The sequence below is a fragment of the Pan troglodytes genome, chromosome 9, assembly GCF_028858775.2.
Source record: "Pan troglodytes isolate AG18354 chromosome 9, NHGRI_mPanTro3-v2.0_pri, whole genome shotgun sequence".
Taxonomy (NCBI): Eukaryota; Metazoa; Chordata; class Mammalia; order Primates; family Hominidae; genus Pan; species Pan troglodytes.
The window spans coordinates 101892874-101918144 of record NC_072407.2 but is presented as its reverse complement, the minus strand read 5'-3'; the positions used below and the strand labels follow the sequence as shown (position 1 = coordinate 101918144).

The 25271-nt window shown below is 35.7% G+C and overlaps 1 protein-coding gene across 1 annotated transcript in view; it reads right to left on the bottom strand.

The window, feature by feature from the left end:
• CNTN5 (contactin 5) overlaps window positions 1-25271 on the bottom strand; it is a 1335093-nt gene that overhangs the window by 519600 nt on the left and 790222 nt on the right. The window contains exon 4 of the mRNA XM_024347391.2: window positions 17173-17394. Within this exon, the coding sequence (XP_024203159.1) occupies window positions 17173-17394 (222 nt within the window). The remainder of the gene's footprint in view (window positions 1-17172; window positions 17395-25271) is intronic.

Genomic DNA, 25271 nt, shown 5'->3' with positions numbered 1-25271 from the left:
ACCAGTTAGAATGGCAATCATTAAAAAGTTAGGAAACAACAGGTGCTGGAGAGGATGTGGAGAAATAGGAACGCTTTTACACTGTTGGTGAGACTGTAAACTAGTTCAACCATTGTGGAAGTCAGTGTGGTGATTCCTCAAGGATCTAGAACTAGAAATACCATTTGACCCAGCCATCCCATTACTGGGTATATACCCAAAGGATTATAAATCATGCTGCTATAAAGACACATGCACACGTATGTTTATTGCGGCACTATTCACAATAGCAAAGACTTGGAACCAACCCAAATGTCCATCAATGATAGACTGGATTAAGAAAATGTGGCACATATACACCATGGAATACTGTGCAGCCATAAAAAAGGATGAGTTTATGTCCTTTGTAGGGACATGGATGAAGCTGGAAACCATCATTCTCAGCAAACTATCGCAAGGACAGACAACCAAACACCGCATGTTCTCACTCATAGGTAGGAATTGAACAATGAGAACACTTCGACACAGAGTGGGGAACATCACACACCAGGGCCTGTCGGGGGTTGGGGGAAGGGGGAGAGATAGCATTAGGAGATATACCTAATGTAAGTGACGAGTTAATGGGTGGGTGCAGCACACCAACATGGCACATGTATACATACGTAACAAACCTGCACGTTGCGCACATGTACCCTAGAACTTAAAGTATAATTTAAAAAAAAGAAAAATTAAAAAAAAAATAACAAAGGGAGGCATGAACAAACCACCCCTTGTTTAGCATATAATCAAGGAATAACCATAAAAATGGGTAACCAGCAGCCCTTGGGGCCTGTCTATGGAGTAGCCATTCTTTTATTTATTTACTTTCTTAATAAACTTGCTTTCACTTTATGGACTTGCCCTAAATTCTTTCTTGCATAAGATCCAAGAACCCTCTCTTGGGGTCTGTATCCGGACCTCTTTCCTGTAACAATTAGATTACGTAGTCTTGCTGATAAACCATCTTCTCTAGTTCAGACCACTTGATTGCTTACTACTTAGCTAGTATGTATTTCCAGGCCTAGGGCCTATGACAGGAGGTATTTAACCAGTCAACCATATATTTAGCTTGACCAGTTATACTGCCCCAGTTTTTAAAATTAGCTTTCTACTTAATTCTTGAGCTCCAAGGCTTCTTCACATGGCCATATTCTGAAAATGGGTTTTCATCCTTATGTTTCCATTCCTAAATCCTGTGTTAACCCTTCTAGAAGGCTCAGTGCTATTATGTACACATTTATGTCGTATGGGTGCTGCTGTGGTTCTTGTTTTGGATTTTAAAATGACTGACATTCACTATAGACTCATGTAATTAAGAGTCTGACATTATGTCAGCTCTTGACTGCTGACACCTTTCGAGCCACATTATTTGCCTTTTCCCTATTGCCTCACCTCTGGGCAAGGTCAGAAGTTGGGCACCTCCTGCCCCAACTCCAGTGGAGAAGTTTACACCACACAAACCCTGGCCCACATAGGAACCCTCATCCCAACCCTACCTCACAACCACAGTTAGAAATCCAAGTCATTCATTCCTTTTTTCACTCAGGCTGTTTTCATAGCAATGTGTCTTCTCAGAAAGCCTCATGTTACGAAGAATAAATCTCTTCATACCCTTTTTGAACATGTGCGTCATCATCAGTTTCTGCATCTGAACCAATTTTAGGTAGTGATGGTACTGATCTTACCCGCCACAGGGCAACCACGTACAGCAAAGTAGGACTCAATAATCTGGGTAAAGGACAGAGTCTCCTTGGAGGGGAACATAAACTTTTTGAGAGGAGTTTGCATCATGGAAGCAATAGGTCTTCAAACAGTTAACTGAAACATGGAAGGTAGATATATAAGAAGGGAAACTCCTCAATTACTCTGGATAGCTTTCTCTCAGCTTTACATTAGGAAAACAAGGTATCAAATAAGTGGTTAGGGCAAGATGGTCTTGACTGTGGAGGCAAGCCAAGAGCTAGCTGTGGAGGCAGTCATCTACAGTAGCATAAATCAGAGATGTTTAAACTAAACTTGTAAATTATAAAATCATATATATGTATTCCTGTTTTTCCCTTACTGTTTTGTTATCCCTGAGCCTTAGTAGTAACCCCAACTATCTTAGTCTCAGCAAGTTGAGAAAAACAATATGGAATGGAGAAAAAGTATCTTACATCCATCTAGCAGTTCTCAAAGTTTTTAAATCATAACTATTTTATGCTCTTCCTTTGTGATTGTCAAATGAAATTAATGAATATTCTAACTACCTATGGGTAATTCTTTTGAAAATGATTTAAAAAGGACAAATAAAGGTGCAATCATTTGCTGTAAAATTGTGGTTTGGTCTTTTCTTTTCTTGAAACAAGGTCTTGCTCGGTCATCCAGGCTGGCACAATCATGGCTCACTGCAGCCACAACCTCCTGGGCTAAACCAATCTTTCTACCTTAGCCTCCCAAAGTGCTGCAATTACAGGCATGAGCCACTGTGCCCAGCCTAAAAGAATATTTAATTCAATAAGTTTTCAATATGTAAGTTTTCAGAATTATAATAGACAACATAAAGAAGCAATCAAGAGTTTTTGTTCACAAAATCCCCGTGAATACAGCATCTACAAATGCAAACCAATCCAGGTGTCTACAATTGGTGACCCAAGTGTCATGAGAGGCACTGGTGTTAGGTAGTAGGTTTTCTAAATGGACAACAACCTCTGGTTAAGTTCTGAACAAAACTAAGTGTAATCTTGCAATTCATACAGTGTTTGCATTAAAATATCCACTATATTTAAAAATACCACATAGGTAATGAAATATCCAGTCAGATTATTTTACCAGATAACTATAAAGAGAATTTTCACTCACAAAAATGCCTGTCAGGACACTTAAGAGTACTGTGCTTTGCAATTATAGGACATTTGGAATTCCTGGTCTCTACTATCTAAATGAAAGTTACATCCTTGAATAACTGAGACTACCCCCACAAATGTCTGAAACACGAAGAAGGAGGCAACACAGCAACTGGGAATCACTGAGCTAGAGCAAGAAACAGGAGACAACGGCCGCCTAAAGTTAGCCTGGTGTTGGCAAGAGTCTTCTACAAGAGGGTCTTGAACAGGATGATCAAGTTCTACTATAAATTATGACTCTGGAAGCCCCATCTACCTATCTCCAAGTGGAGTTTCTAGGAGCAGTACTACAGATGCTCTTCAGTTTACAATAAGATTGCACCTCAATAAACGTATTCCTAAATTTAAAATATTATAATTCAAAAATGCATTTAATTCAACTAATATACTGAACATCAGAGTTTATCCTAGCCTACTTTAAAGTTGTTCAGAACACTCACATTAGTCTCCAGTTAAGCAAAGTCATCTAACACAAAGATTATTTTATAATATAGTTTTATCATCTCATGTAATTTACTGAACACTCTACTGAAAGTAAGAAACAGATTGGTTGTATGGGTTCTCAGAGTATGGTTTCTACTGAATGCATATCACTTTCACACCATCATAAAGTTAAAAAATTCTAAATCAAACTGCCTTAAATTAGGGATTGTCTGTATATTATCTTGTTATGGAGACAATAGTTTCCTTTATAGAGTCCTGTCCTAGGATCAAGTTAGTGTCCGGTCCTCTCTAGCTCCTTCTGAAACTTCTGCCACTTACTGATAGGCTACCCAGATACTAACTTTATAACTTCCTTCCTATCAAGACATTTTAAGTATCATCCATCTGAGACTCCCGCAGCCAGGTTCTCAGAAAGGATTGCTTTTTGGTTTTGGATCACTGTTTCGATTGTTTTATTGGATCATGACCCAACATTATCATGTCTCCCTCAATTCTAAATCTGCCTTTCAGGCTTAAATCCTCTTTTTAACATCAACTTCTGTGCTTATTTTTCTCAGGGATTACATCTACATCAACTTCTGTGCTTATTTTTCTCAGGGATTACATCTAATGCCAGACTGCAACTGTTCTGCCTGCTGGTTAGCTGTAATTTATGTCTGTGACTAGCTTATTCATGTAATGTAAACTAAGTGTCTCAGTAATATAATATAAAGGAAATAGCAGCCTATCATGCCCAATAAAATTTTAAGAAATGCCCTTTTAATGATCATTAGTATATTTTATGTGATGATTTCAAGAAATTTTGAAGTGTTAACTGGAAATTATATTTTATGATGACATAAATAGTTACAAGGTGAGAAAAAATTTTGCACCAAGTATCTTAGATGAATTCTTAAAAAAATTGTCCAAATCTTCTTTTAAGTTGCCTTTCAACATTGAAATGAAGTTTATGAAACTTAAACAAGTATAAACTATAAAACCTTCAAGTATTTCTAAGAATTGAAGAGCACGATTTATTAACAAGCATATTGATGAATGTTTCATGGGTAGTGTAGCAATTCGTTGTAAACACAACATAAGTTAAAGTCTAATAGGTTTTTTGTCACTTTCGTACAGATATAAAAGAGAGGTCAGAGGATGCAGTAATATCATCACTTATGATAACAATCAAAGTGCACCAACTCCATGTGTTAGGTTGATGCCAATGTAATTACAGTTTTTGCCTCGTTGGGATTTGCCATTGGATATTGGAATGCATTGTTAAATGTGGGTATGTTATATATCATTTCAATGGGCATTTCTTGCTTTTTTGCTAATGACTTATTGCTTGATTTTTTTTTTTAGACTATGGAAATGATGTTAGACAAAAAGCAAATTCAAGCAGTTTTCTTACTCGAGTTCAAAATGGGTCATAAAGCAGCGGAGACAACTCATAACATCAGCAACACATTTTGTGCAGTAACTGCTAATGAATGTACAGCACAGTGGTGGTTCAAGAAGTTTTGCAAAGGAGACGAGTAACTTGAAGATAAGGAACTTAGTGGCTGGCCATTGGAAGTTGACAACGCCCAAATGAGAGCAATCATGAAAGCTGATCCTCTTCTGACTACACGAGAAGTTGCTGAAGAACTCAATGTCAACCATTCTAGTCATTTAGCATTTGAAGCAAATTGGAAAGGTGAAAAACCTTAGTAGGTAGGTGCCTCATGAGCTGACTCAAAATTTTAAAAAATAACATTTTGAAGTATCATATTCTCTTATTCTATGCAACAACAATCAACCACTTCTCGATCAGATTGTGACATGCAATGAGAAGTGGATTTTATAAGACAACTGATGATGACCAGCTCAGTGGTTGAACAGAGAAGCTGCAAAGCACTTCCTTAAGCCAAATTTGCACCAAAAAAAAAGTCATGGTCACTGGCGGTCTGCTGCCAGTTGGATCCGCTATAGCTTTCTGAATCTTGGTGATACCATTACATCTGAAAAGTATGCTCAGCAAATGGATGAGCTGCACCGAAAACTGCAACGCCAACAGCCGGCACTGGTCAACAGAAAGGGCCAAATTCTTCTCCACCACAATGCCTGACTGCGTGTCACACAAGCAATACTTCGAAAGTTGAACGAATTGAGCTATGAGATTTTGCCTCATTCTCTATATTCACCTGACCTTTTGCCAACCAACTACCACTTCATTAAGCATCTCAACAACTTTTTGCAGGAAAAACACTTCCACAACCAGGAGGATGCAGAAAATGCTTTCCAAGAGTTTGTTGAATCCTGAAGCACGGATTATTACGTTAGAGGAATAAACAAATTTATTTTTCATTAGCAAAAATGGTGGGTTCCTATTTTGATTAATAAGGATGTATTGGAGCCTAGTTATAATGATTTAAAATTCATGGTCCGAAACCTCAATTACATTTATACCAACCTAAGATTCACAGGATGCCAAACCAATAGGTCATCTTGTTGAAGGTGGACATTATTCTTTTCTCCTTTCCATTTGTAATCCAAAATACACTATTGTGTTCAAAAATATTTAGTAAATATACTATCCTGGTATAGAAATTCAGCCTATAGATTTCAAGAAAAATGAAGCAGTCCTCAAATAGATTCCTGCTTACTTAATATTTGTTAAGCTCCCAGTAACCTTGCACTGCTCTAAGTGCTGAAAGAGAATAAACAGGAGACTATGAAATGGTATTTGCTCACATCACATATACTTAAATTGGTGAAAAAGCATTTAAGTATAAAATAATAAATGGCTCTAAAATTAAGACTACAATAGCAGAATAAAGTCATAAAGTTTTGATGAATGGTCATAAGACTGTAAAGTTATTATTAGAATATGGTCTCAATTTTTAAATTGGGGAAACTGACATGATGTGTTTTATTTAGAAGTGTGTCATCCAAATAAAATACAATTTCCCCCTCCGAGGGAGAATTCTTATTTTCATAAAAGATCACATTTTGTGCTTGTGTCTCTCAAACAATTTATCAGCAAAGAGTATTTTGAGGAAACAACAGAAAATTGTCATCAAAGGGGTTGCTTTCAATCAGGATGCCATTGCCCATGTGCCAAGTCAAATCTGTTAATAAATCATGTTCATGATAAAATTTAGCCAAAAGTACTGAAGACATAAGGCCACAAATTTGTAAATGCAGGAATCCTCCAATTGTCAGAAGACAGTGCTAAAAATTTTAAAAGCTTGCGTAGACACAGAGGGTTTATAAAGTGCAGATTGTGTTTACCGTTGAGGGAATTAAAGAGAGCAAAATTATGTGCTTAGCCTTAGCAGAAAAATAATTTGCTTCCTCTAAGGACCACCATTTCCCCCACCAAAAACAGCACTGTAGTCTCTGAATCAGGACAAACAGAAGAACATGCTCCCCGCCCCCGAAAAAAGTCTGACCTATCTAATTTGAATCACTCCTAATCCAGACTGCCTCTCTGCAAAGATAAAATATCTTAACCTAACCATCTCATCACAAATAGAAGAATGAAATGCACCCTACACTTAATTAAGTTTACTCCTACTAAAATCATAACAACAATAAAAACAGATGAAATCAAGGATCAGTTTATATTTATAGAGGGAGGAACAGGTATAGTGTCAGTTCTGGTTAATAATCCTTGCCTATGTCCCCCGAAAGCATATATCCTGCATGTGTCTGAGGTGTTAACTCATAAGAGCTTTCAATTAACCTATGTTACCTTGCATATTTTTACTTTAAACCTTGGTCAATTTTTTAAATCACTTAAATGTCACTCTTTGTACTCAAATAACTACTTTAGAATAATTATTAACAACTCAGTTATTCCTTTTTAAACCACATTATACCTCTTAGGTCTATGAAACATTTGCATTGACACAATTTCAAGGGATCAAAGCTATTATCCAAAATAACAGTATTGGGTTGAAAACAGAGTAGATACTGAGGACTTTTCTGGTTGCTCAACGCCAATGAGCAGCACTCACCTTTCCAGGTACTGCTCCATTTCTCTTCTTTATTTTATAAGACTAGCTCAGAAGTTTTTATTCATTGACTATGTCTAGCTCCTCACCTCAATCAAGTATCAGTGACTGACTACTGTGCCTTTCTTATTTTCAATCATAAAGCCTGGGGATGACCAAAGTATAACATATGAATTCTCTGCCTAATATGGACCGGTCCACAATATTCACAACCATGTTTTCATCGTCATGCAACACAGTAATTCTGAATGCAGCCTTTTTCTGTACTCCCTAAATGTCACCATATGTATAGCAAATTATCAGATTAACCTCTATCCAAATATTTTTAAGTAGATTAGAATATGTATTTTCATCATTTCAGATCACTAAAAATTTTGATGCTTTTTTAAGTGTATCACCAGGGAATATCTGTAAAAGAATAGAGCTAATTAAAATATAACCAAAAGCTTCCTTATTTTTTTTGTAAATCACACTTTTTAAACATCACAACACAATCACTAAATTTGCTCTAAATGGAATAGCTTTTGTTGCTAAAATGATCTAACTACTATGATAAATAATAAAGTGGAATCAGACACGATGTTTTCTAATTCTCACTGGAAATAGAATATAGCAAGTACAGATACGTTCCATGAATATGGGAATATTTTAAATAGCTCACATTTAGATGGGATTTGTCATTGTTTAAGACAACTACTATAATCAAATTTAATATCGGTGACTAAAATACATCATCAACATGACCACTGAAGATAAAGATACATGATTTTAATAATGTAAATTCTCTTGAGTGTAGTAAAATAATATATGAAAGGTTCTTTTAGTTTTCCATGTATCTTACTTAAATTTGGATAAAAGCTTCCATGATTATGCATGTGTAAACAAAAACTATTTCATATTCATTGATACTTTACTTTCTATTTAATAAAATAGCATGGGGTATTGGCTATGATTTCAAGGTGCTTCCCTTTAAAATTTATATTAAAAGTTAATTGATATTGTAACAGTATTAAGAGGTGGGACCTTTAAGAGGTGGCTAGGCCATTATTGTTGCAATTGCGTTATCCATTCTTGCTCTCACTGTCTCTGCCCTTCCATCTTCACCATATGATGACACAGCACGAATGTCCCCACCAGATTCTAGCACTTTTTATCAGACTTCTCTGCCTCCAGAATTGTGAGCCAACATATTTCTGTTCATTTTAAATTACCCAGCCTGTGGCATACTGTAACAGAATCACAAAATGGACTAAGACAGAATGCTATCATTAGTTTACAAAGAAGCAGCAGCCATTATATAAAGGCTCATAAAGTTTTTTTTCACAAATTACTCTTATAATGAGCTATTCACGTTACTGATTTAGTACTTGACCAAAATCATTGTACATATCTCTGAAGATCTATATAACTATTATTATTTTATTCTATTTCAAATAGAAAGTATAATACATATGAATGTGCTATACAATCATGATACTTATCAAATACTTTCAAAACTTTAGAGATTAAAATAACTCTCTTGTGATGAGTTAATGTACAGCTTGCACACAGTAGATGGCCAATATCTCCTACAGAAAAAATGTAAAAAGTACATCTCTGTTTAATAAACTTGTACAGATAGTGTTTTATGTTCACAGTAGTAATCCTATTCTACATATGTTATTGACCGATCAAAGAAAAATAGTCGAGAGAGCTGCGTAAAAATTTGCGTCACAAACATTCAGAAAGCATTTTGATTACTGTTATCATTATACTAAAGAGAGGTAAAGTAATTGTATAAAGGAGCCATTCAAGCTACTTTTTAGAGCCAATCTGTTAATAAGCCTCTAAAAATATTTGTTAAAATATTGGAAACAAAGCTATGTGTAAGTTATTACAGATATACACTTTGTCTCTATGAAGATGTTTCTGGGCCAAAACAGACCTAACAAAAATATGTGTTATCACTATATGCTGCTCATGTTTCTTCTGGCATTTACTCTAATAATTTAGTCTAGTCTTGTTTTAAATTTTACCTTTTAATTTAGTCTCACATGGTTGGAATTCTATAATGGATTCAGGCTATTGCTGTTATAATGCTGAAAACATTTCAGGACAAACAGAAGACAATTAGACATAATAAAACTTAAAAAGAACCAATGAATGGGCTGGGCACAGTGGCTCATGCTTGTAATCCCAGCACTTTGGGAGGTCAAGGTGCGTGGATTGCCTGAGCTCAGGAGTTCGAGACCAGCCTGGACAACATGGTGAAACCCTATGTCTACAAAAAAACACAAAAATTAGCTGAGTGTGGTGGTGTGTGCCTGTAGTTCCAGCTACCAGGGAGGCTGAGGTTAGAGAATCGCTTGAACCCTGGAGGCAGAGATTGCAGTGAGCCAAGATCAGGCCACTGCACTCCAGCCTGGGCCACAGAGTGAAGTCCTGTCTCACATTAAAACAAACAAAAACAAAACAAAACAAAAAGCAAAAAATCAATGAACACAGCTGCTCTGACCAAATACATCTATGTGGAGAGACTCTAGTAGAATACAGAGTGATCAACTATTATTTTCTCTTTATCTCTGCTACTACTGCTTTCCTTGAAATAATTATCAGTTTTTTCCTTTATAAATGTGAAAGCATCTTTCTGATCCTCCCCTTACTTCCTTCCTCCCATGAGAGAGACTTTATTATTATTTTAAATCTGCATGCTCAGAGGTCTCTCAGGCAACTGCTGCTAAAAAGATTCCACTGATTAATGGAGGCTTGCTGTTAACACAGATACAATTTTTAGACTCCTTAACAAGAAGCCTATTTATAATTTCATTGCAGCCATTCATACTTTGCTACAAGTATAACGTGCAGTTTCCTTAAACATAGGAGTGTTCTCTCTTACCCCTTTGCCGTTGAACACATGATTTCTTTTATCTATAATGTACTTCTACACATGCAGTATATTTTAGATCCAGTATCACTTCCTCAATTTTGCTTCACCCGATCATACAACACAGGTTAAATTTAATTCCTCTATTCTATGTTACCAAATAATACTGTACCTCTGTCATGATACCTATAACAACAGGTTGGATGCCTTTTGTGTGTACGTATGTGTGTCTGTTTCTGTGAGCATGTGAGGCTACAGTACATTGAAAGGTGTGGACTTGCAAAGATGAAAGAAGGCAGATATAGCTTCTTGACTGTGAACTTAGTTAAGCTATTCCCAGGGAAAGTGACTGAATCTCAATAGCCCCAACAGAACTGTAATGCCTCAAAATGTCATTATAAGAACTGGTTCTTATCTACAGTTTGGAAGGACAAGATGGCAGTGACCATAAATTGGTTAAAAATAAGAGGAAAGTACAGAGTTGAGAGGGGGAAAATAATAAAAATACTTCCTTTCCACATGTACTTGCAAAGAAAACCAAAAATTACAACATAGATAAAAAATTCTATATTGCAAAAAAAAGCCAAAGTCAATAATAGGAATAAGAACTTATCCCAGATAAAATACACTTATATCTATCAGGACTTTAAAATAAATATGCTTACGATACTCCAAAATACAAATTCAGGAATGGACTTCCTTAAACTAAGTAAGCATATAAAACACAAAAAAGTGTAGAAATGAAGAATAGACGAATCAGAAAAAGAGCTGGATTTTGCACATTTGAAAAGAAAGATGTTGTATTTTCTTTGAAATTATAACATTTCTATATTATATTTTCTTTTGAATTGTCTCTTAAGTGCTGGGTGAATAAGCAAAAATAAATTTACTTTTAGAAAGTACATAGTAAAGGTACAAAATGGCAAGCATTAGAAAAAAATAACTTCCACAGGGCAGTCTATTAACAAAGGAAATAACAACTAGATTGATAAACTTGCCCGCTACAAAAGAGGCCAGCAGATACTTAAAGTACAAAGGGAACATAACTACCAACCTAGAAATTTTACACTTTCCAAAACCATCTATCACTCAAGAGTAATGCAAAATAAAGATATTTTCAGACAGATAAAGACTAAGATAGTTTGTCACAGTGATATCCTTTTTACCACAAAATATGCTTCATCCAAAAGGTGAACACAGAGAAAAATTATAAGAAATTATGACTATAGATAGTGATGTTACAGAAAATATAATTAAGTATTGATTTTTAAACATATTTTTGTGAATAAAGTAAAATTAGTAAAAGAGAAAACACTAAAGCACGCATATGTTTGAAACAACAAAATTATCAAATAACGTTATACTTGAGAAATTTCTTAATTTCATTACTGATAATCACTACAGACTAAGTTAATGGTAATCACAAAAGAAATAGGCATATGATGCAAAAAAATACAAGAGAGAGGAATTACATATAGAAAACAGTCTATCTAATGGAAAGCAAGGGAAAAGTGAAAACATCCTAAAGAAATTAAAGAGTCTGGCAGATACTGGCTACTTTTAACCAAACCTTTTCTGTTTTCCTCCTAAGCACACAAGCAATTTTTACAAACTATTTTTACAAGCAATTTTTCTGAATATAGTATCTAACACATACTATTAGACAAGGCCATATGAGCAAGAACTAACAGAAATAACAGACAACAGTAACAGATTGATAGGGCTCTATATACCAACTTAACAAACACTATGCTATTCTTACTATATTATTATTTTCGAGGAGACAAAAACTGTATGAGATCTAGGAATAAACTTAAAGATGTGAAAAATACTTTCCAAAAAATTAAACCATGTTACTGAAGGATTTAAAGTATATTTTTAACATATATAAGGGAGTGGTTTCACAAATCAGTGGAGATCATTGACATTGGTTAATACATACCACTCCAAAAATGGAAAACAAATAAAATCAGGTAATTACTTCATATTATATACAAAAATAATTTCATGTGGTTTAAACACCTAAATATGAAAATCAAAATTTAAATTTGGAAGGAAATAAAAATTTAAGGTAAAAAGGGTTTTTTTTTTAGGACATGAAAAGCACAGACTACAAAGGAAAATATTGCTATATCTCATTACACAAAATCAAAAAATTCTGTTTAACAAAAGGTACTACTGACAAAGTAAAAAGTTAAGTTACATTCTGAGAAAATATATCCGCAATGCATTTAACCAGTGACCAACTGATTTGTAAATTTCCTACAGTTAAATGTAAGTAAAATATTCTAACAGAAATAACAGTCAACATATATGAATAAGAAATATGCATTAGAAAAAACCAGAATGTCCAATATTTACATGAAATTTCAACCTCACTAGTCAAGAAAATGCAAACTAAACCACAATAAAATGGTATACTATACTCAAGAGATTGCCAGAAAAATTTTATGTTGGTGACAATGTGGAGAAATATGAACACCTATACAATAATGTTGGTAGAAGTGTCAATCACTTTGGAAAGCAATTTGACAGTATCTGGAAATGTTACAATGCTTTTATATAAAAATTGCACTCCTAAAATACTTATAATACAATTACCAATGAGGCATGAAAAAATACATTTGACATGTAACAATGTAAAATTAAAACAATCTAAATATTTACAAAAAGGGAATGAATAAAGAAAATGTAATTGAGTCCTAGTGTGGTATGCTTTACAGGAAATGAAATGAACTTAGAACTGAAGATACCAAGATACCTGAATCTCTAGGATATAATGTTGATCCAGAAAAGGTGGATCATGACTGATATACACAGTATCATTGACATAAAAATTTTAAAGAACAGTACATGTACTTTATAGGCTTCCTACATATAGAAATATAAATATATGCATGTAAATGACAAAATAAGTATAGTGATTCCTCTAAGAGTGGAGAAAGTGTGAGACACAATCCAAGCAAAATACTCAAGAACTCTCAGCTTTAATTTTATGTCAAAAAATACTGAAACAAATTTGGAAAAATATTAAAGTTTAATAAACTTAATATATAGTCACAAGACACTTTCATGAAATTATTATTTCCTTTATGTTTTCAATATTGGACAATTTCTAATGTAATGAATAAAGAATAATACATTTAATATAAACTATGAGCAAGTAAAATAGTAGGACAATTGGAATTATATCTCTTCTAATTGCAGCATTTCCCTTTTTTTTTTTCAGATTTTCTCTGCAGCATCTGTTTATATTACAAATAGGACTAAAAAGTAGGCCTTGTAGAAAATATAAAGGAGAACAAAGAAGAATGCATAATCAAGACCTGAATAAACAAATCTGGGCTGAATATAGGAACTGGCTTCCTAGAAAAGAATACCAACCTGTTGAGATAATCACAAGATGACACAGCAACTTAAAATAGATGAAACATATAAAGGAAACTTTAAAGCTATGAAACTATGAGAATGATTTTCTGCAGAAATATAGAATTATAGTTAAAATAGTAGAAAGGAAACCCAGAAAATGAACAAAGATTATGTGTTTATTACCTCACAGCCTTCGTGGGTCAGGGAAGCAGGTATGGCTCAACCCTTGCTCTGTGTCTTTCAAAAGGTGGGAGGCTGTCTCATCCCAATGTTCAAATAGGTACGGATACACGTGTAAACTCACTCACGTGACTACTCATAGGATTCGAATTCCTTAGGGGTGTTGGACTGAGTCCTTCACTTACTCTTGGGCTGTTGGCCAGAGGCCACTCCCAGTAGGCCTGTCAATAGGACAGCTCTCAGCACGAGCTGACTTCCATTAATATGAGCAAGCCAGAAAGCAAAAAAGACAAACAAGATGGAAGCCAGTGGCTTTTGTAACCCATTGTTGGGAGTCATATCCCATTACTTTATTTATAATCTGTTCTCCAGAAGCAAGTTAATAGCCATAGCCAACAGATAAAGTGAGAGATTACATTGTAAATGCCAAGTGAGAATTATGAGAATTATTGATTTGTAAATTTTAGTAAGACATTTTAGTGTCTAGTCACTACAGGAGTTATATTTATTTCAGATTTTTTCTTTCAAGAAATAAAGTATCAGTAAGTTGAGATAATGTATATACCCTCTCCTGGTACTTATTTCCTGCTCTCATTCTCCCTTTGTCCTCAGTGATAAGCACTGCAGTCAACTTGCTATCTCAAGTTCATGTTTTAAAATTATACCACTTATGTGTATCCATAAATAGGATATATTTTTCCATTGTTTTACATAAGTGATATCATATTATATATAATACTCCATAACTTACCTTGTTCACTCTCTATTTTGAGGTCTATCCATTTGCTTTATATTCACTTTAACAGTTTTAGTTCTCCATTAAATAAAAATAATACAACGTATCCATTCCCCTTCTGATGGACATCTGTTTCCAACCTTTACTCTTAAACTTATTGCGGCGAAGATGCGTTTTATTCCCTCGTACTTGTATGGGAAGGTTTCTCCAAGTTGTATATCCGGAAGTAGAAGTGCTTCCCCAGATTGCTCTGCAAGCTGAGTCTTTATATTTTTCATGAAAATCTTTGCTCTGTCTGGGGTACTTCTTGGCTTAACTCTGAACAGGAGTGGGATGACTTTCTATTCAGGCTCTGTTAGTTTTCTCATTTTTCATAAGAGCATGTCAACCTCAGCTTTACTCTCTATTAAGGCTAAAGGGAATTACATGACAAAAGCCATATGTCAGACTCTTGTCAGAGAAAAAGAACTCAAAGTCACATCTAGCTAAGATTTATAAAATGCTCAGAAGAGAAAACAGTAGTTATGGAAGATTACTTGGAAAATACTGAGATTATCCATTCTTCCTTATACTCTAAAATATGGATTAAACTAGATTAGCAGAGGACCAAATTATATTAAATTGGTTTCCAGCCTAGAGCCTTGCCACTCAGTAAGTATCATCCACAGACCATCACCATCACCTGGGAGATTTTTGTAAGTGGTATTATCTTGTCCTACCTCAATCTTTGAAGGGGGGTCTTATTTTAATGAGGGTTTTATCTGTAAAGATTGAGTAGCACAGTTTTAGAGAATTACTCCTTCTCATTTTGTTGTTTCTGTGTGGGTTTCATCTGCCTTTATTGAAACAGATGAAACTCATTATTATGGGTACAGTAAAAGTGATGTTCAGGTCACTTGCCATTATATCAAATAATAAACTCCTAATGATGATCTTCCAGAAAAAAAAAATTGTCTAATCAAAGTGTCAGAGAGTTGTGCTTTTACTGAATAACGATTCCATTTTAATATTTGAAATACTGTGAAATATGTAACTGACCAGATTTTCTTTCTTTTCTGTCTGCTAATTACCCAAAATAGGACCAGTTCACAGTAGGTGTACAGGCATTAATAGTAGACACCTTGAATTGTTCTCACAGCTGGCTCCATCTTATGTCCCAATATTTATTTTCTCATCATTTTCATGGATTTGAATTCATACTTATATTTACCATTGTGACTACCTTAACTTCCATTTGATACAAGAGAACAAAGAGGCAGAACACTAGTTGGCTGAAAATTATACCGACTATAAAAGTAGATCACAGTTCTGATCACTTGATTTTCTACCTTAATGCCACTCCACAAGATAATAATGCCTAAAGAAAATATGTTTCATATTAGGCTTAAGGTAATAGAAAGTTAAAAACTTATATTAAATGTAAGTATTTTGGAAAATAAAATATTTCTGGAGTTCTAACACCATGCTTACATACAACTTAGATGCCAACACTACGAGACAATGCTGCACATGGCAACAATTGGTATAATCACAAAGGATAAGTTTGCCTGCACCTGGCACCACAACCTAACAATTGACATTCCCAGAATCTTTCCCATATCTTAGTTCCTTCAAGATGTATCTTTGAACGTTTATTCTTTCATCAGTCACAAATGAAATGCAGCCTAAGTGTACTAGTCTTAAAATCATTGTTGATGTGAATGAAAATTAGCTATGATACCTATTAGCAGTGTGACCTTGTGAAAAATACTTATCTGTCCCGGAGTTTTCATTTCTATAGAAGGCAGTAACAGTATCTACTTCACATATGTGTTGAGAAAACTGAATGGCATATCTATATAAAATAGACTGAACAGAGACTAGTAATAACAGGTGCCAGTTTGTCTTGCTGTTAATGAACCAGGCATTATTTTGTCGATAGATCCAAAAATGACAAAGGTAGAGAACATCTAGAAAATGTCGTTCAAACTATAAAGCCAATAGCTGTAGAGCAGTTCTTAATTTAACTGATATCTTAGTGTTGGATATATAGATTTTTTCTTATTTTCCATTCATAAGTAATGCTAAGTATATACTTATCTTTGCGTGCTCTGTTTATTATTTTCTTACACAGAATACACTTCCAGAAATAAAACCACTGGATTGAAGGATAGGTCTGTTTCTGATATTCACTGTCAAATTGGCCTTCCAAAAATGTCTATTTTTACTTTCATTCTATGAGAGTATTTAGTCTTAATCCTAAATTATAATTGGTATAGAGTGCAATTTAATAATGCATACAAATCCTTTAAAGATGTTTAGAAAAGAAGACTAATTTACAACCAACACAGGCTCTTGTCATTTTTATAACCCAGTAGTGTCTGTCTCAAGGCCTGGGAGCTCTCCGTTTGAAATGAAACCATCGAGAAACAGGGTCTCTATCTCCCAGTCTCTATGAGAAGGTAGTAGCCTAACTTCAATAAGCACCAATCAATAAAAACAGATGGCCTAGTCACATTTACCAGTATCTCCCCTAACATCCTCCAGTTTTCTACTAGCTCACCCCAGCTTTAAAAACTCTCCTGCTTTCATTTTTAGCAGAGTTGAGTTCAATCACTCTCTCCTACTGGAATAGTCTTGATCTCTGTTGCAACAGTATTAAATAAGTCTTCTTTGCCTCCTTTCTTCTATCTGGAGCCATTTTCCTTTGACACTTACCATCTTGTTTGAAGGCATCTGAGGAATGATAAAGATTGATGGGGGAATAATAATTCTGAGCTGCCCCTCGCCAGCTGGGTGAAGAAGCACTCAGTGTTCCTAATGAAGGGCTGTTGTATCGTGGTCTGGTTTTGGAACCAAAGAGAGATGAAGATGAACTCTTCTTAATTCTTAACAAAGCAGCATATGAAGTGGAGAGACCCGGAAGAGCTTTTGAATACTCTGTAAGAGAAAAAATATAATAAAATCTGAATTTTGAGGAAACTAGTTTATTTTTTTCTTATGAAAATTATTTCTTTTGAAGACATTACTAAAACCCTTCTTTGGAGCTGCAAGCAAATTCAGATTACAGTGAGAGTGTGAAAAAATGTTACTTTTATATTTTTTAATATTTTCTGAAAATTCTACTAGCTATAATATTGAGGAAAGGAGGGGAGGAGAGGAGAGGGGAGGAGAGGGGAGGAGAGGGGAGGAGAGGGGAGGGGAGGGGAGGAGAGGGGAGGAGAGGGGAGCGGAAGAGAGGGGAGGGGAGGGGAGCGGAAGAGAGGGGAGGGGAGGGGAGCAGAAGAGAGGGGAGGGGAGGGGAGGACAGAGGAGGGGAGAAGAGGGGAGGGGAGGACAGAGGAGAGGGGAGGGGAGGACAGAGGAGAGGGGAGGGGAGGACAGAGGAGGGGAGAAGAGAGGAGGGGAGGGGAGGAGAGGGGAGGAGAGGGGACAAGAGGGGAGGGGAGGGGAGAAGAGGGGAGGGGAGGAGAGGGAAAAGGAAAAATGATGGCAGAAGGGAAGGAAGAAAGCAAGTAGAGAGAGAGAGATAAGTAGGAAAGAAGGGAAGACAGTCGAGAGAGGTAAGTAGGAAAGAAGGGAAGACAGTCAAAAGCCCAAGCTTTATACTTTGTCAGGAAAATTTGTAAATTAACTTTTAAAAGTTTACCTTAATATTACAATACCCATTCACATAGATCAGTTCTTTCCTTATTATTAAAATGCAGTGAGGAAACCAACATTTCACTTATATTCTACAAACATAGATAGGAACTTCATTTACTAAAATTTATTATGTAGTATGAGGTGTGTTCAATGTAGCACATGTGTTTTGACTAGGCTCTAAGTAATACCTCATGTTCTTGAAAAGTAGTCAGATTCACTATGGAACATAAAAAAATGAATGAAATTTATTTTCTAGGTTTTATTATCTAATGTGTACAGATTAATACTATTAAGTGGGGAAACGATGAAATTTTCATTTTTATTGATTATTGATAAATTTCATATTTTAATTCCTAAGGTGTTTGGTTAGAAAGGTTGAGCATCCTGCCTAAAATGGATTGAACTAACTTTCCTTTATGTCCATAAGAAACAATAAGTTTAGTATATGGATCAAATTTTAAAAAATACAAACTAATTATGATGAACTCTAAAGAGAAATAAGGAATTGGAAATTTTTTATATGTACCGTATCAATTAAGCTGGACAATTTGCTGATCTTGGAAATACTTCTAAGACTCTGGCAGTTTGTGGCCAGGCACATCGGCTCATGCCTTTAATCCCAGCACTCAGGGAAGCCGAGGTGGGAGAACGACTTCAGCCAGGAGTTTAAAACCAGCAAAAGCAATAAAGTGAGACCCCATCTACACAAAAAGTACAAAAAGTTAGCCACATGTGGTGGTACATGCCTGTAGCTCCAGCTACTGGGGAAGCTGGGCTGGGAGGATTGCTTGAGCCTGGGAGGTTTAGGCTGTAGTGAGCTGCGATCATGCCACTGTACTCCAGACTGGCAACAGGGCAAGACCCTGTCTCAAAAAAAAGAGGTAGTTTTGTTCAGAGTATCTGGCCTTTAAACTTAATCACTGCTAACTAAATTTTTGATTAAAAAATGTATCACTGTAAGTAAGCTTTCTCATAATTAATTAAAATTATTTAGAATAATTATGCTGTCTTACAGAGATATTTTAGAATGCAAAAAGCATTTTTCTATGATTTGAAAATAACACTTTAGGTGTTAAGCATCAAATTAAGTTTAATATTTTCTGTTCTGTGAAGTTGTAAATATGATATTTCTGAAACTCTAAAAAGTATATTTTTAGATGTTTTCCACACTTAAAATGAGCATGATATGTGTAGCCCAAGACCATCAGGAGGTGTTAAGAGATTCATGTCCTTGACTCTTTGCGGGTCAACCACAAGTCTGATGAAGGTGGATCAATTTTAACTGAAAAGAGCTAACCTCCCTTGGGCAAACTATATGTGAACAGATTATGGGTAGACATAAAGTCTCCTTTAAAACATGGAATTAAATGCAAGTTTTGGCACCTAGAGGTGTAAGGTAATGAAAAGTGAATGAGTTTTCCTTTAAGGTAGTTTGTAGTTGTAGTTTCTGAACCTATTCATTTCTCAGTGCAATGTATTGCTTTGTGTTTTAACTCTCTGCCCTGCTCATTTATAAAGGAAAAAAAAAAAAAAACAAATATCCCAGACTAGTGTTTACAATTACAGTAAAGTATGATAATGTTGTTTATAGTTCTTAAAGCCAGATAAGAATAGTCAATGAAAAACTTGGAAAGTAGAAAGGCCATAATGAGGTTTAGAAAGGCCAGGAACATCATTGTGGCTATAAATCTTATACATATTTTAACCAAATACTAAGTGGTACAGAAATGGGCTTGTGCCACTCCATACAGAGATGAGACAAACGCTAATTTGGCTAAGTGCACTACACCAGATCTTCCTTTGTTATGTAATCAGTTTTATCTGTTGCAGTAAAGATTCCCTTTTCATCAATTAATGTGAACCCAAAGCTGTTACTAGAAATGTGGCAATTGATTCATTCATTCATTCAAGCATTCATTCAACAAACATGTGATAACAACTTAGTAGGTGCCAAATGCTAGGGAAACAAAAGTGAATAATCCTGCCCTAGCCCTCAAGGAGCTATGATCTAGTGGGAAAAAAAGGCAGTATTCATACAATGTTATTATCATGTGATATAAAAGTAAATTCAAGGACCTATGGGCTCCCCGCATGGGTAGAGAAAACTCTCATTCAGCTTTAAGTCATCAGAAAATGCTTTCCAGTGGATATTCTATCTAAACTGAGTCCTGAAAGTTCATTAGTGATTAGCTCAGTCAAGTCTTCAGTAGGGAAAGAAAGATACTCTAGACAGGGAAGAAAATATATAAAAACCTAGAAAGTAAAGGTACCATGGCCTGCTTGGTGGATTAAAATAGGAGTGCAGGGTATGAGGGAGAGAGGTGGGAGGACATGTAAGGCTGAATAAGTAAACAAGGTGCGGATGATGAAACGTCTAGCATGTCATGTTAAACTGGTACAGCTTTGAAAGGAGAGCAACGTAAGTTTTAGACAGATCACTCTGGCTGTAGTGCCATATTTGAACAAGACCAAATAAAGATGACTCAAGGGTCTAAAGCTGTAATATAGGCAAAGATTGGTCAGAAATAGGGAGATAATACGTATGGGAATAGTAAATAAGATTATTGGTTTATTTGATTGGAGGCACTAAAGAAAAGTGAAAAATCAGGCAAGGTTGCCTCCACTAGAAGATAGATAAGAATGCAGGAAAAGGCAAGAGCTTGAGGTAAAGGCTCATGAATTCAGTTTTAGACACATGGAGAGTCTACGGTACCTCCAGGACATTCATGTTGATGTTAAGACTCTGCAGACGTAAGGGAGATGTAGGTTCGTCAGAGAGATTATGAGATGGTAACCAAACAGATGGTTATTGAAACTGAGAATAGGTAAGCTTGCCAAGGAAGTATGTGAAATAAGAAATAGGGTGTTAAAAATGGAATTTTGACCAACATTAGCGTTTTTTTTTTTTTTTTTTTGAAGAAAAGCAGAGCTACTCGAATCTGGAAAGGGAAGGAAAAAAGTAGGAAAGTGGAATGTCACAAAGTGAAAGGAAGCGAAAGTCTTTCAATACAGACAAGGAAGCATTCAATAGTTTTGAAGATCAGTGTTCTCTAGCTATAGTCTATTAATAGTTGAATTTAAATTGGGGGTTAGAGAGGTTAGTCTGTGAAAATAATTGATGGTGAAGGGCAGTGTAGTTGAAGGCTCACTGAAGGAAGTGAATAATGTTATGGACCACGGACTCTAACCCGGTGAGGGAGGGAATTGAGGAAATAGGAGCAAGGTGCAGAAACTGAAAGGGTGTTAAAATCAGTCGATTTTAAGTAATGAAGGAGTTGGGATCCTAGACAAAAAGAGATAGAATAATAAGATGAAATAGACAGAAATGCCAATACTTGAATTTCAACAGAGAAAGTGGATTCAGTTATGTTTCATCCTCAACAGAGACCCACTTTTGTTAAATCAATTCAAGTGGCTTAAGTGTGGAGAAGATGGTCCTGCAGAGGGTGTGCACACAGCAGTATCATAGCTTCCTGCCTGCTCCACACAGGGCACTGCACACAGATTTCAGTAAAAGTGAGTTCAGATATAAGAGATGAAGAGGCCTTTTCAAGATCTGGACATGGTCTGGAACCCCCTGCATTACCATTTCCATTCTATTTGACAAATAAGCCCAGTCCTTAGAAAGTGGCTTTCATCAGTCGTATGGTCTTAGTGCAACTGATTTACAGTATTGTGGGGTCTCCTCCTCTCTCAGGGATATTAACTGTCCAACTTGGTGCCCTCTTAGCTGCCCAGCCCTTTTCTATGACATAGCCTCAGAGTTTCCCCACTCCTCAGTCTTAGTTCTGAGGATTCTCATCTCTGAAAATATATTAGCATAAATAAGTGGGAAATGTTGTTTCATTGATAGGACTTTGTCTAGTGCTCAACTTTGTGAGACTAAATTAATTTAACAAATGCAGAAATCTGTTGAGGGTGGAATATAGCTGCATCCCCTTGCTACATTTAAGTTTTTCTGTACATCTTATATTATTTAATATGGTTAGACTTTGTGTCCCCACCCAAATCCCATCTTGAATTATAATCGCCGTAATCCTCATAATCCCCAGGTGTGAAGACAGAAACCAAATGGAGGTAAATGAGTCAGGGGGGCAGTTTCCCCCGTGCTGTTCTTGTGATAGTGAGTTCTCATGAGAGCTGATGGTTTTATAAGTGTTTGTCAAGATCCACCTTCAGTCATTCTCTCTACTGCCACCTTGTGAAAAAGGTGCCTGCCTCCCCTTTGCCTTCCATCATGATTGTAAGTTTCCTGAGGCCACGCCAGCCACATGGAGCTGTGAGTCAATTAAATCTCTCCTTTATAATCACTCAGTTTGGGGATGTTCTCTATAGCAGAGTGGGAACAGACTAATACATAATTTCATCTCTTTCTGTTTGGCATCTCAACTACTTCAAGACCTACAATCTACTGATCCTAACACTCTTTCACTCTCTTTCACCCTGCTCGCATTTCCTCAACTCCCTCCATTTCCAGGTTAAAGTTCATAATTCGTAACTTTACTCAATTCCTTCAATGCACCTTCAGGCACACTGCTCTTCACCCTGGACTGTTTTTTCCCAGGCTAACTCTCTCCCCTGCTAATTTAAGTCCAACTATCGACATACTCTGCAGCCAAAGAATACAGTATTATGCTGAAAGAACTCAATGTGTGATAACCGACTTTCAGTGGGCCTTGTGAGATTCCAAGAAACACTACTTCATTTTCCTGGTCCATTTACTCTCCCATAATACAGGATGGATAATTAGCATCTTAGCCTCTCTCCTCAAACCCATACCTTTCTGACCTTCTTGATGATGCTGCTTCCTATTTTATAAAGAAAATAGAGGCAATCAGAAGAGACAGTCCCTCACATGCTCCCACCATCTGCCTGTACACGCATGCACTCAGCCTTGTTTCATTAATATGAGCTGAGTCACATTAATGATGTCTGTACATCTCTTAAAGGCCAATCCCTGTATTTGTGTATATTGAATTCCATTCCATCTTCACTGTTCAAGGACATCTCTCTAGATGATTCCTTCTGTCTCTCTTTCAGCATCAATTTTTTGTATGCTTGTTAGAATGTTCTCATAACTATATAAAAAGTTCTCTTTTAGCTAAAATTAACATGACCTTATCATTTCTCTCACCTAATTTTTATTACAACAAGACTCCTTAAAAGTGCTATATATGGTAAAAGTATTCCATTATTATCCCCCCTTTCTCCCTTGAACTTTTATAAGATCTCTTGTTGTATCATTCCACAATGTCTCTCTTTAAAGATAAAAATTACCAAGATATTGCTAAGTTTAAGGACCATTTTTCGCTACATTAAATCTATTAGGAGTGTATGACACAGTTAGTTCTTTTTCCTTTGAATATTGTCTTTATGTAATTCCAAGATACCACAACCTCATGTCTTTATCCCTATTTCACTGGAAACTTTTTATCTCCTTTTCTAGTTCTTCTTTGTCTCCTCAATGTTGGCATACCCTAGGAAACATTTTTCTCTATCTAAAGTACCCTTTAAATGATCTTATTCACAGACATCAACTCCCTCCCAGAGGAATTTCATCTTTAGTCTCAGTTACTTGAACTCACTTCTGTCTTTGATATTCCAATATTTTCCTATGCTCTTTCAAACTCCTACTTTTAGTAAAACAAAACAAAACAAAACAAAACAAAAACCTCTCTACTGTCTTTTTGTGGTTTTGCTTCAGATCCTAACAATTTCCACACTTCTGTCATGGAAAGGTGCCTTCTCAGATAGACCATTTGGTAAATCATACTCAGGATTCAGAAACTGTTTTTATTCATCACCCTAAGAGCTGTCACTTAAAAAAATAGCAGAGTAGGTTTGATCTAAATTTTAGGCTCAGAATTCAGAGGCTCAGTGAAATAGAAATATTGAGTGATGCTCTGATGGGGTCTGGACCAGACTCCTTGTACACATAATCGCTCACATTCTTTCAGCAACCTCTAACATTCTTTTTTCCAAGTTTTCTCATTCAACCTTCATTGATATTTTTTCAATAACTCTTTAATGAATGCCTACGATGGGTTAGGAACAGGTGATATGGTCATGAATAAACCACAGATGATACCTGACTTGTGGAATTTACAATCTGGGAGTATTGGTAGAGGATTTTACCAACTGGTAAATTGGTAAGATTTTACTAACTGGTAAAATATTAGTAGAGGAACATTAAACAAACAAAATTATTCTAAAAATTTATAAAACCAAGAATTATAATACATGTAATAAACATAAAGGAGAAAAAAAAAAGCAGAGTGCCTTTGAATGAAAACTTGCCAACATCTTGTATTCTTACAGTACCGCCATCATGGCTCAGTTCCTGGGAATAAAAGCTCCACGCTTGGCTACGATGCATATATCCTCCTCCTCCATCTTGGCCACTCATTTTACTGAATGAAATTTTTGTGTGAGATTAGCTCTGTCAGTAAATCTGTTTGCAATAGAGGTTCCAAAGTCGGATAGCATGAATTCGAATCTGGATTCCACATCGTAATATCTCTGTGCCTTTGAGCAAGATAGGAATAGCTCTGTGATTTAGCTTCGTTGACTTTAGATTGAGGATAACAACAGGAATTCCCTCATAGATTGTTGTAAAGATCAAATAAAGTAATATACAGAAAACAGTTAAAATTATGCTTGCCTGATAGTAAGAACTCAATACATTTTCTATATTATTTTTGTTATTATTATCTAGAGTTTAGTTATTATCCTGTACCACTCTTGTGGGTATAACTGAATACTGAGTTTACCCTTTCCAGCTTTGACTGGGTCACAAAATGAGAATATGAATACCGAATTTTCATATTCATTTTACCCTGATGAACTGAAAAAGTGAAGAGCGGAAAGGAAATGATTACATTTTTTATTTTCCTAACAGGTGTATTCCCAAAAACAAATTCTAAAAGAAAAGTTTTGGATATGAATAGACTCTATGTATCTACAGAAAACTCCACAAGTGTATATTCTTGTGATTCTATTGGCTAAAGCAACATGTACCCATCTTTTCTCCATATTCCTGTTCAGGGTTTGAAAGGAAGAACTCAATGTGTGATAAATGACTTCCAGTAGGCCTTGTGAGTTTCCAGGAAATACTACTTCACTTTCCTGGTCCATTTATTCTCCCATCATACAGGACGGATAATTAGCATCTT